The 15020-nt window shown below is 33.2% G+C and overlaps 1 protein-coding gene and 1 pseudogene across 1 annotated transcript; one reads left to right on the forward strand and one right to left on the reverse strand.

The window, feature by feature from the left end:
- Positions 1-278: 278 nt before the first annotated feature.
- On the reverse strand, positions 279-14503 carry LOC123220779 (annotated as a pseudogene).
- On the forward strand, positions 7521-11713 carry LOC123221698 (2-alkenal reductase (NADP(+)-dependent)-like). The gene is made up of 5 exons (XM_044644599.1): positions 7521-7767; positions 8682-8859; positions 8947-9113; positions 10229-10311; positions 11119-11713. Exons 1-5 carry the CDS (start codon positions 7528-7530, stop codon positions 11495-11497), a joined length of 1047 nt encoding a protein of 348 aa, XP_044500534.1. The 5' UTR covers positions 7521-7527; the 3' UTR covers positions 11498-11713.
- Positions 14504-15020: the final 517 nt, after the last annotated feature.

The following is a 15020-nucleotide window of genomic DNA, read 5'->3' on the forward strand; positions in this document are numbered from 1 at the left end:
ACTGCCTTCGTTCCTTGGAAGATCCTTACAGTGGCTTATCTTCATGGACACCAGGTTCTTTCTGTAAATATGGTCGGGTTAATTGCAGGGGGCAAAGATGATTTCAGGTTATTTAGTATTATTCTGACAGGTATGGGGCTCAAGGGACACTTTCAGAAATTCATATGCATGGTAAAGTTTGGACATTTCAAGTCCCAGATGACATCTGGCCAAATTTGACATGCCTCTCAACACTTGACCTCTCCAGCAACATATTCTCCGGTCGAATCCCATCAACATTAACTCAGTGCACTTTTCTGAAAGAGCTTGCAGTAAACAACAAGCGTTTTGCAGGTCAAATTCTGGGGCAACAAAGCCAGCTTCAGCATATCAGCAAGTTCAATGTTGCTAGATATGATGAAGCGAATTAAGGAATAGACATTCCAGATGAAGAATCGAGAGTTGTAGTGGTGTCCCAGTGACGTGAATAGGTGTTCTAAGTGTCGTAGCAAGTCAGAACAAGATCATTCCACCAGCTGTTATTTTCAACAGAATCTGAAAGCTTCATACAGAAGGTGGATCATAATTGGTTATGCTTTTATTACAGTTTCCGATATGACTGTTTTCATATCATATTGTGTTTCTTGGATGCACTCTGAGAGTGGGAAGAAGATAACAATGGGAGTGATGATCCTGCGGTCGATTATGACATGAGAAAGAAAAGTACCAGACATGAAGTTCATTAGCAAAAACTTTGTGGCATCCAGTTTGTATAAGATTCATTTCTATTGATAGAAAACGGATTAGAGATTGTGTATGAGATCAATAAACAAAATAGTCACATAGAAAAGATAGAAAACAAGTGCTATTTATCTTGGTGCACCTAAAACCAGGTTATGTCTAGCCGTATTAATATAATTCAATATTTTATCATCCTCTCATTACAATGAATATATTTACTATGAAATTGTTGTCACACTTAAACAAAAAAATAGTATGTTTATATATTCTAAAAGCAACTCTAGAATTCTTATTCCTAGGTGCTCTTCATGAGATAAACCCAGACAATGGGTAGAGATATCGTCTAATGAATTACACCCTATTCGTTAGATGATAACAAGTAGGGAGAAGATAGTTACATACACTCATGGGTTCGAGGCTATATGCACCTGTCTACTCCCCTACTAAGCGGGGGACTTATATGCATCAACATAGTGCCTTTAAACAAAATGCTAACCCTTTCCAACGATAATCACTGTTGTCCAAAATCTATTTAAATTAAATTATGTTTTAGAACCATTATTTGTTCACATATATATATACACACACACACACACACACACACACACACACACAATTATTATTAGAAGAGCACCTGGAGCATTTTCCAGGCCTTCAACAATTTCTTCAAAGTAAACAATCTTTCCTTCTCGGATCAAATCCAAAACAACTTCCAGGAACTTTGAATATTGAGGCAAGGAATTGAAGACTACGAGTCTTTCAATGCGAATCCGATTTCTAATAGTATGCAACAAATTGTGTACACCTTCAGGCTGGCTTTGATAGTACTGTGAGATCATTCCACACACTGCAATTCGACCTTTAAGTCTTCACGTTTAGAAGCACCACATCCAGTAATTTTCTTCCTACGCTGTCAAAGTAATGTCAATGCCTTCATTCAGAAAAGCACCTGGAAAAAAAATTGAAGTTTCTGATGAGTTTCCAGGCCTCTTATTACATTTGTTTTTCAATTTAAGGGAACAATGGCTTCCGCTTCCATCTCTTCTGTTCGTGAAACTTGCCTTTTCAAAGCTCTGTCCAAGTCATGCTCCTCCTCGTAGTTGAAAGCATCATCAAATCCAAGCTTGCTTTTCAAGATGTCAACCTAAGTTTTTGTAGGAGGAAAGTGAAAAAAAAAATGAAATGAAGTTGCCAATTCTGATAGATCGTAACAAGAATTAGTTACACTGAACAAGTGTCGCAAGATTATTTGTTAATGTGACATTTGGTCTGATAGTCTAGCTCACTGTCATGCTAAGGTTATTTCGGTTAAACTGCAAGAAATTTATCAGAAAACAATGGTAAAAGTATAACAAAAAATGAGGTATTCCAGGAAGAATTAGCTGACCTTTTCTTTACTTCCAGCACTTCCAACAACATAGCAGCCCATCAATTTTGCAAACTGCCCTGCAAGCTGACCAACTGCACCTGCTGCTGCTGAAATGTATACATTTTCTCCTTCCTTAGGAGCTGCTACTCCGTAGAATCCAGCCCAAGCAGTGAGTCCAGGCATTCCTATACGCAAAACGAAACAAAAGAAATCTGTAACTTAGAGTACGCACCAAGAATTTTAGAATATATCTTAACGATTTAGGAATTCAAAAACTATTTAAACATTTTTATCTTACCATCTCAAGCGACGTGGATTGTTCATACATACTGATAAAATATTAGAGATATACTGAATATGTATGAGCATTTGTTAATTAAATAGCCCATACACATTTAAATTGTCAAAATGCATGTTTAGTTTCAAAACTTAAAAGTACAATTATGATAAATTATATATTCAAAATAGACAATACCTTAACAATACACTTACTAAGAATTCATAAATCAATACATTAAACATATGAAAGTTTTCGTATAAACAACTAATAAATTTTATTTTGAAGGCATGCAAATAGAACTCACCAAGAATTCCAGTATGTTAAGACAAGGGAATATCAGTATGATGGATTTTGAACAGGCTTTGAGGGTTCTTAATCACGCTGTATTGTTTCCCATCCAACAGTTCCCCAAGCCAAGTCCCCTTTTTTAAATTCTGGATTCCCTGAATCCACAACTTTAGCCACTCCAACCCCTTCCAATGGCTGCATGCATTTTCCACCATTAACAAAAATGCAACAGAAAGCTTGCATAAGAAACCATAAAATAAGGAGACCCAATTTCAGGAACAGACATTTCGATGGAAAACAAGAATTCCTGTATCAAAACAAACATTCCGGTGTGATGAAAAGGTGTTCTACCTAAAATATCAATTTTGTGCAGCATTCCAAGACGAGTTGCTCCATCGAATGGAATAGTTGTTTCATCCCAAACGAGTTGTTCCATGTAATGAAACAATTACTCCATAGAACGGAATGGCCATTTCGTTGCAAGTATAAATTTGTACTCTTCCCATATTTAGACTTTAATTAAGAGAGACTTAATTAAGTGGCAATGGTTTTACAGTTTCTAAGCTTGATAGTCAAGAAAGCTATCAATCTCATGCATTTTCGTTGTAATTAAACTTCAAAGTGCTCATGAGTTTTCTTGAGTTGGGTTTCCAAGTAAATTATTTTTGTTCTTCGATTGCTTTCATTATGAATTTCCTAGGTTTTTGCATAACATAAACATCGCAAAGCAAAACATTTTGTGTAATCCAATCAACAACATAAGAGAGCTTAAAGACATTTCACCAATGCTTACAAAGCCAGGTTTGAAAGAAATGAAATCAAGATGTTCAAACTTCTTCATGCGGCTCCCCATAAAAGGATCACAAGACAGGTAAAGTGAAATACCCAAATCTTGGTGATAGGTGAAACTTAACGGGGCTATAGAAATCTTGCACACATATGGGGGTTAAGTGGAAATTTTGCTTTTATTTACTAGTAAAAGTCAGTAGCCTTTTCTTCTTCAGCAAGAAGAGAAGAAACAGAGACGCAGACGAGAGAAAAGAGAGAAAGAAAAGGGAAGAAGGGAAGAAAGAAAAGAAAAGAAGAAGAAGAAAAGAAAGAAAGAGAAGAAAAAAGGAAAGGAAGAGAAAAGGAATTTATAGGAAAAGGGAATAGAGTATTTCATTTTGTTCAAAAATTTTAGGGTTTGATATTATTGTTCAATTTAGGGATTTCCAAAATTATAACCATATTGTTTCAAATTGGTTTGATTAGGTGAAGAAGAAGGAGAATTAGCAAGAGATTTCAACCTTGGCATGGAGACAACCCAAATCAGTGAGTGAGACTAAATTTTTCTTTCTTTATAGTTTTTTTGGGTATAAAATATATTTATACTCTTGTGAAATTTTATGGTATTTATTGTGAATCCTTGAAAATGGTAGCATGGATTATGTTGGAAATATCTCAAAAAGGATAAAAAAAATAGTTTCTTTATGTATGTTGTGGCTTTGGGTTATGGGTGGTTATAGAGTAAAAGTTATATTATTATGTAGATTCAGAATACTTAATTAAGTTATGTTATGTATGAAACTAATGACTACAGTGAGTTTAAAACTCAGTTGGTGACCAGGTGAAATTCTGGAACTTGAGTAAATGGATGTTTTGTGTTATAGTTGAGTTGGAAGTGTTTAGTTGAGTTTCATGTGTGATTTACATTGCTTATGGTGGTTGGAGCGTTTGCCAATGAGTATTGTCCAAAAAGCTCATAATATCAAGTCATTCTATTATATATATATGGTGATAAGATTGGTTATTAGTTATTATGCAATAAATGCTCTGCCTGTGCAATATTTATGTCTGGTATGACAGATTTAAGTGTTTTGCCCATGCGATGTTATGCTGGGTATGACAGACTTAAGTGCTCTGCTTGTGCTTTATTTCATGCCAAGTATGATAGATTTGAGTACTCTGCCCGTGTGAGATTTTAGTATATCGGGTATGATAGTTGTTTTCCTCTTGCTCTGCCTAGGTGGGGACACCTCTTGGGTATGACAGATTTCCTTTTTATATGATATTTTGATGTATATCTTTATATAGCAATGGTGTGATACCTATGGATCAATATTTTATAATTTTGTTATATAAGGAAACCTATAAGATAAAGATAATATTGTTATTGAGTTGGAAGTGAAAATTCATGAATGATTGATATATTCCTATGAGATAAAGGTAGTATTGTTAATTTTATTCTTGTGATAATTAACTTATGTGATGTTATTGGGTGATGAACGTTTCAAGTTAATGTACATGAGAAGCATGTGGTTTAAGCATAATTAGGATAGTGTGTGACTGATTTTATGACATACTATTATTGTTTGACATGCATTAATATTCTCAAGGATTTAAATTTCCTACTCACTAAGCTTTTAGCTCACCCTTATAAATATTTCCCTCCCTCCAGGACATCTTCCAGATCGTGTTGGATAGTGTTTCGTTGGGTTATGCCATAGAGTAGCATCTTTAGTCGGTGTCCTCATTTGCACACATCCATATAGACTTTTTGTTGTTTTTTTGATAAACTATGAAGATGTAAATTATTTTGTTATGTATATGATAAGGCCGGAGGCCTGATTACAGGTTTATTTTATGATTTCTTGGTTTTTAATCAGGATGTATTTTGACATGTACTCATATACAGGCCGGAGGCCTATAGATGAGAATATATTACATGTTAGAATATGGTGTAGAAAAGTTTTTCAAATAGAAATACAGGATACATTTCGCCCTTCTAAGCCTATAACAGTATTCTCAGAGGTTATAGGATTAGCGGGTCGGGATGGGTCCTGTCATAAAGATTCTTCACAACAACAGTATTTGAACCTGCCTCTGCTGTCAAAGACATAATCGAACCAGTCTTCATCACCATATGCGATTCTTTTGGAGCTCCATGAATAAAGTGCTTCAATATCACTTGCTTGTTGTTCATCACTTCGCCTGCACAAGCCATTGTTGCTTCTTGTCGCTGCAGCAAGCATGAAGATGAGTTGCATGATTATGCTTATCCCGTTTCAGCTTGTGGACTATATTTCTCTTCAATCTCCAATGGTTTATTGATTGTAAGACTTGTTACAAAATCAAGAGAGAAACACTTTTTTAAGGCCTTACAGAGGGCCGAATTCTAAGATCCAATTAAAATACAGTAAACAAAGTTAAAATTTTGTATGTTTTTAAGTATTAATAATGATATATTATTAAGAGACAGTGAACCTTTAGTTCTTTATTAATCACTTTAATATTTGAAACTATGATCAATCAATTTAAGGTTGGATTTGATTCAAGCCAAGCCTAATAAATCCTTAACTCAATATCGACTCAAATCCAAGAGAGTTGGTTTGATATTAACGCACTAAGACTCAAACTCAATGAAAAAACAATTTAACTATAGATCAGCTCAAAGCCGTATTATTCAAATCAACTCAAATTGGACTCTTTTTAAGAAAACAAACTTAATCCTTAGCTCATGTTCAACTTGTTTAGTTTGAGCATGAATTCATTTTCAAACAACGCAAATTGAATTTAACCCTAAGTCAGTTCCTTCAACTAGAGTTCAATTTCCCTGTGGTGACCTAAAACTAAGACTTGAGAGACCAAGTTTGAATATAAAGAGATCAACGAAGAAATAATAAAATTTAAGGAAGGTTCAACAGACAAGTAAAGATTCTTCACAACAAGAGCCTTCGATCCTTCTTCCACTTTCAAAGATATAGAGCTTGTTTTCAACTCCATGTCAGATTCTTTCGGAGCCCCATTTATAAGCTGCTTCAATATCACTTGCTTATTGTCAATCACTTCTGCACCACCTGCCATTATTGCCTGTTTTCCTTTAATTTTTTCCCTTTTTTTTTCTCTGAGATGCTGAAACATGATAATCCTTTTTCCCTATTGACAGTTGCAGGATATAGTTTTTTTTATGTCGATTTGGTTTCGTATTCTTGTTTAAATTAGTCTGATCTGAATCAGTCAGTGACGAAAATTTGCAATAACAGAAAAATTAAGAATAAAATTCTTGGTTTTTGTTTACTTTTCTTCTCCGGCGATGACCTTCTGTCTTCATATTAAATGAAATCTCTTCGCTTTCAAGTTTTTTGACATCTCTAGGTCAATGACGTTCTTGTTTAAATTAGTCTGATCTGAATCTGTCGGCGACGAAAATTTGCAGTAACAGAAAAATTAACAATAAAATTCTTGGTTTTTGTTTACTTTTCTTCTCCGGCGATGACCTTCTGTCTTCATATTAAATGAAATCTCTTCGCTTTCAAGTTTTTTGACATCTCTAGGTCAATGACATTCTTGTTTAAATTAGTCTGATCTGAATCTGTCGGCGACGAAAATTTGCAGTAACAGAAAAATTAAGAATAAAATTCTTGGTTTTTGCTTACTTTTCTTCTCCGGCGATGACCTTCTGTCTTCATATTAAATGAAATCTCTTCGCTTTCAAGTTTTTTGACATCTCTAGGTCAATGACATTCTTGTTTAAATTAGTCTGATCTGAATCAGTCAGTGATGAAAATTTGCAGTAACAGAAAAATTAACAATAAAATTCTTGGTTTTTGTTTACTTTTCTGCTTCGGTGATGACCTTCTGTCTTCATATTAAATGAAATCTCTTCGCTTTCAAGTTTTATGACGTCTCTAGGTGTCTTTCATCTTGTACTTCTGTGTTATTGATTGGACTAAAAATAGTCCGTACAGCACAAGTAATTGCACTAAATAGAAAAAAAAAAATCTTCTCCAAAAATTTTTTATCACTGAAAGTGAAAGAACCAGAAGTGACTTAATAAATTCAGAGGCCCAGGAATTTGATTCTAGTAGAGCGAAAAGAGAGGTCGCAAATGGCAGGTGAAGGTGAAGAGATGGTGAAGAACAAGCAGGTGATATTCAGAGACTATGTGACTGGTTTTCCCAGTGAATCAGACATGTATATCTCCAGCAGTAGCTTGAGCTTGAAGGTCCCAGAAGGCTCAAGGTCTGTTCTTGTGAAGAATCTTTACTTGTCCTGTGATCCGTACATGAGAATTTTGATGGAAAAAGTTGAAGCTAACAGGGATTTCGCTTCCCTAACTCCTGGCTCTGTGAGATTCTTTTCTCAACCCACTTAGATAAATTCTTAAAAGGATAACACCATCTAGAGGTATTGAATCAACACATTTTTCAATAAAGGAACTAAACTTTCAAGTTTATGTGTTGAATGTATCAAACTTTCAATATTTTCTACTGAAAGTCCCACATAAACACAATTGTGATTATTTGTTTTGAAAGCAAGATAATTGATTTGGCATTACAAAAGAAAATGCCGAAAGTTTAATCCATTCAACAGTTTTGTCTGAAAGTTTAGTCCGTTTAATACGGAAATTTTGAAAGTCCAATTCCTTCTATAGAAGAGAGAACCCTTAAATTTTCCTGTTAAAAGAATTGAATTTTCATATTTTCTTATAAAAGATATCACACTTCTAATATTTCTTATTGAAAATACTGAACAATTGATTAGTTTTGACCTTGAATAGAAGATAGTCCAATTCAGTCCACTTATTAAAATTTTTTTGGAAGTTTGATTCTGTCAATAAAAAGGATGAAGCCTTAGATTTTCCTAATAAAGAAACTAAACTGTCAATAAAAATTTTCCTAATAGTCCAATTCGGTCCACTTATTAAAATTTTTTTGAAAGTTTGATTCTGTCAATAAAAAGGATGAAACCTCAGATTTTCTTAATAAAGAAACTAAATTTCCAAATTTTCTTATAGAATTATCAATCTTTCAACATTTCCTATTAAAGGTACCAAACAAATACATTTGGTATCTTCTATAGGATTTAAAAGTTTAATTCATTCAATATAAAAATATAGAAGTTTGGTTCCTTCAAAAGAAAAATTTTGAAAGTTCAATTTTTCAATAGAATATAAAGGTGATAGTTGAATATCTCCAAATGTTATTATCCTGATTCTTTAACGCTGAATTTGATAAACTTTTTCCGGGTGATGTGATGCAGCCAGTAACTGGACTTGGAGTGGCTAAAGTTGTGGTTTCAGACCACCCAGAATTTAAGAAAGGTGACTTAGTTTGGGGGCCAACGGGATGGGAAGAGTACAGCCTCATAAAAAAACCAGAAGCCCTTTTCAAAATCCATCACACTGATGTGCCTCTCAGTTATTATACAGGAATTCTTGGTAAGTTGTTCAATTTAGTACTTGACATCGAGCTATCAATTCGCCTTACGATTTCTGAAATAGTCTGTGAGTTGATTTTGGCAACAGGGATGCCTGGAGTGACAGCTTGGGCTGGTTTCTATGAAGTGTGCTCTCCTAAGAAAGGAGAAAGTGTGTATATTTCTGCAGCATCAGGTGCCGTTGGTCAGCTTGTGGGGCAATTTGCTAAGTTGATGGGTTGCTATGTTGTTGGAAGTGCTGGAAGTAAAGAAAAGGTGAACCAATTACTTCATTATATCAGTGAAGTTTTTGTGATTCTTGCTTTGTAAAATTTATTCAATTTTAATTCGCTTGCATTGGGGACTTGTCCTTAACAGTGGATTCAAGCCTGAACAAATCTGAAAAAGAGCTGGAGTTCTAACTCGAGTTCAACTCATTTAAGCTACATTCGGATTGAAACCCAAACCAACTAGGGTTGAATCTACCCATAATTGTGGTGTATCAATACAAGCAGTAGCTGGTCCCCATACCCAGTCATAGTCTGAAAGAAACCTATCTTGTTGGCTTTCTAATTTTATTCATTTTTCAACCATCAGTTTGGCTATGTTATTCTTTTTAACTTTGAAAACTTTGATATGCATGGCAGGTGGAATATTATGGTCAACTTATAATTTATTGGCTGTAGCCTTAATTATGAACTCTTTCATGTGTTTAGGTCAACGTTTTAACAACCGAATTGTCCCTAGACCCAATCAAGGAATCAAGGCCTTATTATATATATATATATATACATGCATACACACACACACTGATCCAAAGAAACTTGTGGTCTGACGGTACATTGTTTGCTTTGCAAATACAGGTTAAGCAGAATAATTGCACATGTTTAATTTAAAGTTGAGCCTGACCTTAAAGGTTGGATCGGAGCTATATTTAAGTTCATTTGAGTTAATGAACAATATCATAGTAAGACCACCATAGAAGTAAAACAATGTCGTCAATAGAATGAATAGTATTATCGAATGGACAAACAAGTCGATCTTGAGTTAAGTTGTACATCCAACCAAAATTGATTCATTTGATCAAAACCATTGGATCGAATCCACTCTACTTGGACCAGACTGACCACTGGATTGAATCCACAACTCTGCTTGTATAAATTGATTTCAAAATGGAGCTCCAACTTAACTTGTTTGTCTATCTGGTGACATTATTTATCTTGTCTAAAACACTGTTTACCCCTTCAACAACACTATTTATCTTATTGATCATTGAACCTCGGTCAAACCAGTCAAATTAATTGATTCAGTCTAGAGTGCAAAATATTGGTAAGTTTAATATGATGACATTGAATACAGAGTTAATTGATGGCTTCGTAAGAATTGGTTAGGTTGAACTCCTGAAGAACAAGTTTGGATTTGATGAAGCTTTCAATTACAAGGAGGAGCATGACGTGGATGCAGCTTCGAAAAGGTACTCATTCCAATTCTAATTTCAATTTTAATCCAAGTTATCACTTTATAATATTTTTATTGAATGTACCAAACTCTGAAAATTTTCTATTAAAGAGCCAAACTTTCAAACTTTTGTGTAGAATAGATGTAACTTTTAATATTTCTTATTGAAGGTACCCAACAATCATATTTAAGCTTGTTTCGTTTTGTTTTGGAGACAATTTAATTAGTTTTGTACCTTCAATGGAAAATAATAAAAGTTTAGTTAGTTCAATAGAAAAATATAAAAGTTTGAAAGTTCAATTTCTCTTATAAAAATAAGTTTGGTCATTTCAAAAAAAAATTTGATAGTTTAGTATCTCTAATTAGGGGCGGATATAAACTAAGCTATGACCGAACACATTTTGTCTTGAGTTCAGTTTGGTTCCTAAGCTCGAAGTTTGAAGCTAGGCTAAAGTTTTTGACTTGACTTCATGGCTTAGTTTTGTAGTTCAAATTCATGACTTTAGTTCCTAGCATATTGGCAAAACAACGTTATTTTATCGAATAATATGTAAAATAATGTTATTTTGACAATTGTTTAACATGACTCAAATTGAGTTATAAGTCAAGATTGAACCGAATTTATGACATCCACCTGACTTGCGAGCCGAACGCTATCTAGCTTGAGTTTTGCTTATTTTGATAAAACAAAGCAACTCTTTTAACTCAAGTTTGGCTAAAATGAATTCGAGTCAAACCAATCCAGCTGCTCAGTTCAGGTCTAGCCCTACCTCCAAGTGTTGTTATCCGAATCTAAAAACTATCATTCTTTGCCCGGATGCAGGTACTTCCCGGAAGGCATTGATATCTACTTCGAAAACGTGGGGGGCAAAATGCTGGATGCAGTTCTCATAAACATGAGAGTCAATGGACGCATCGCAGTGTGCGGCATGATCTCACAGTACAATCTTAAGCAACCTGAGGGCGTCCATAATCTGATGCACATTATTCCCAACAGGGTTCGCATTAAAGGGTTTGCGGCTTTCGATTATTACGGCCAATACTCACAGTTTCTTGACCAGGTGCTGCCCATGATCCGAGAAGGCAAGATTGTGTACGTGGAAGACATAGTTGAGGGCCTGGAAAATGCACCTGGAGCTTTGATAGGATTGTTCACTGGCAGGAATTTTGGGAAGCAAGTAGTTCTTGTTGCCAATGAGTGACTGGTTTTAGCCAAGCCAGAAATAAAGAATATATTAAAATAAAAATAAAATATAAAGAGATCTATGAAGAAATAATAATATTTAAAAAGGATTACTGTATCCACGGTCCACCACGTTTGAGGCTTCTGAACTTGTTTTAGACTCCTAAAATGTGTTCATTTTCTATGCATTTGTATTTCTATTGTGTTTGTTATGTTATTGGAGGCTATGAAACCATATATGTATGTAGTAAATAATTATAAAATAAAATATTAAATGAAACAGCTGGTAGAGATCTTCGGATCTACAATGGACATCAAACTATGGTATAATGTAATTCGTATCAATCTCATGTTAAATAAATTCTCTCGAACACATTATTCTTCCTAAATAATAAAAATTTGTATACATTTTCTTGATTAGCTTGATAGTTTCCCTTCAAATATTTATTTTTATTTCAGGAAATTTACAACTTTTTATATTAGTTTTCTTATATATATTGTATATAAATGCAACAGATATCATTATTCCTTAAACAATATTTTATTTATTTCCATAATTACTTTGACTTTTTTTTCACAAATATTTATTTTAAATTCGAAAAATCCATATTTACTTTAATTCTATACTTTTTTTTCTCCATTAATATTGTTATTAAGTTATTTAACAATATATTAAATCAATTTATAAATTTTTTAGAAAAACGTAATTATATTCTTTTACAACTTTTCTTTCCCTAAATATATATGTTTTCATTAAATGAATTTAAATTTTTAGAAAAAACCTATAATTACATTATTTTTTAAGAAAAGCTTTCTTTCAATATATATTATATTATTTTACTAAAATTTTATTTCCAAATATATGTATGTATTCATTAAATTAATTTATACATTTTGGAAAACGATAATTGCATTTTTTATAAGAGGTTTCTTTCCATATATATATGTGTGTGTGTATGTATATGTATGTATGCCTTCATTAAATCAATTTATAATTTTTTTTAACAACAAAACTATGTATATCTATTTTAAGTATATAAATACATACATATTTGATATCTGTTATCAAGTAATTAAGTAATTTTGAATTAAAGATAAAATAACATTGCTTATTTTTCAAAGGCCACAAAACTTATTCCCACCCAAGGATTATTCTCATTTAATGATTTTTTTCTTTTAATTTTGTAAAGAACGTGGATGATGATCCACATCTTTGAAAATTTGTGCAATATATTGTAAATTATTTATATCCAGGATACATAATTTACAGCATATTCAAGTCCAGTTTGAAATTGTAAATAAATAAAATATATTATTATATGATTATATAATTTTGAATTAAAAATAATGTAATATCGAATCATAGAATCATATATCATTTATATACCAAAAGTGTATACACATAATAATCCTATTTGCTTATCAATGCAAGAGAATTTGGATTTGACTCGAATTAATTAAAATCTCATCACACTTCCATGTCCTGGATGTCTCATAGCAATCATATTTTATAATATATGTAATCAGAATTCCTAGTGATCAATATTTCGAGAAACCAAGTTTCAAAAACAGATCTACGCATGCTTAGGTACACGAGAAAAAAAGTCAAAGGGGTATTTTAGTCATTGAGAAAAGAACTCGCTTTTATGTCAAGAAGGTGACTTGCCATCCAAATTTTATAATAGCAAAGGAACGCCTAACCAAAGAAGATGTCTGACAATGAATTTACAGTAATAACCTTAAGATGCAAAGAATGATTCTCTATTCATTTTTAAAGGCATGAGCTGTAAACAAGACTTGAAAAGAATATGATAGGAGGCGGTAAGTAAACGTAGAGTTGGCATCACAATCAAACAACCAAAGTTGATGACCATGAAAGATTCTTTTCCTTTCTTTATCTTACCATCTCAAGCGATGTGGACTATTTATACATGCTATTAAAATATTAGAGATATATTAGGTATGTGTGGGTATCTATTGATTAGACAGTCCACGCACTTTTAAGTCGTCAAAATGTATGTTTGATTTCAAAACTTAAAAATACCATTATGATAGCTATATATTCAAAATAGATAATATCTTAATCACGTTGTATTCTTCCCATCTAACAGTTTCCCAAACCAAGTCCCCTTTTTTTAATTCTGGATTCCCTGAATCCACAACTCTAGCCACTCAACCCCTTCTAGTGGCGGCATGCATTTTCCACCATTAACAAAAATGCAACAGAAAGCTTGCATAAGAAACCATAAAATATGGAGACCCAATTTCAGGAACAGACATTTCGATGGAAAACAAGAATTCCAGTATCAAAACAAACATTCCAGTGTGATGAAAAGGTGTTCTACCTAAAATATCAATTTTGTGCAGTATTGCAAGACGAGTTGCTCCATCTAATGGAACAGTTGTTTCATCCCGAACGAGTTGTTCCATGTAATGAAACAATTACTCCATAGAACGGAATGGCCATTTCGTCGCAAGTATAAATTTGTACTATTCCCATAGTTAGACTTTAATTAAGAGAGACTTAATTGAGTGGCAAAGGTTTTACAGTTTCTAAGCTTGATAGTCAAGAAAGCTATCAATCTCATGCATTTTCCTTGTAATTAAACTTCAAAGTGCTGATGAGTTTTCTTGAGTTGGGTTTCCAAGTAAATTATTTCTGTTCTTCGTTTGCTTTCATTACGAATTTCCTAGGTTTCTGCATAACATAAACATCACAAAGCAAAACATTTTGTGTAATCCAATCAACAACATAAGAGAGCTTAAAGACATTTCACCAATGCTTACAGAGTCAGGTTTGAAAGAAATGAAATCAGGATGTTCAAACTTCTTCATGCGGCTCCCCATAAAAGGATCACAAGACAAGTAAAGATTCTTCACAACAACAGTATTTGAACCTGCCTCTGCTGTCAAAGACATAATCGAACCAGTCTTCATCACCATATCTGATTCTTTTGGAGCTCCATGAATAAAGTGCTTCAATATCACTTGCTTGTTGTTCATCACTTCGCCTGCACTAGCCATTGTTGCTTCTTGTCGCTGCAGCAAGCATGAAGATGAGTTGCATGATTATGCTTATCCCGTTTCAGCTTGTGGACTATATTTCTCTTCAATCTCCAATGGTTTATTGATTGTAAGACTTGTTACAAAATCAAAAGAGAAGCACTTTTTTAAGGCCTTACAGAGGGCCGAATTCTAAGATCCAATTAAAATACAGTAAACAAAGTTAAAATTTTGTATGTTTTTAAGTATTAATAATGATATATTATTAAGAGACAGTGAACCTTTAGTTCTTTATTAATCACTTTAATATTTGAAACTATGATCAATCAATTTAAGGTTGGATTTGATTCAAGCCAAGCCTAATAAATCCTTAACTCAATATCGACTCAAATCCAAGAGAGTTGGTTTGATATTAACGCACTAAGACTCAAACTCAATGAAAAAACAATTTAACTATAGATCAGCTCAAAGCCGTATTATTCAAATCAACTCAAATTGGACTCTTTTTAAGAAAACAAACTTAATCCTTAGCTCATGTT

Source organism: Mangifera indica, chromosome 7 (assembly GCF_011075055.1).
Source record: "Mangifera indica cultivar Alphonso chromosome 7, CATAS_Mindica_2.1, whole genome shotgun sequence".
Taxonomy (NCBI): Eukaryota; Viridiplantae; Streptophyta; class Magnoliopsida; order Sapindales; family Anacardiaceae; genus Mangifera; species Mangifera indica.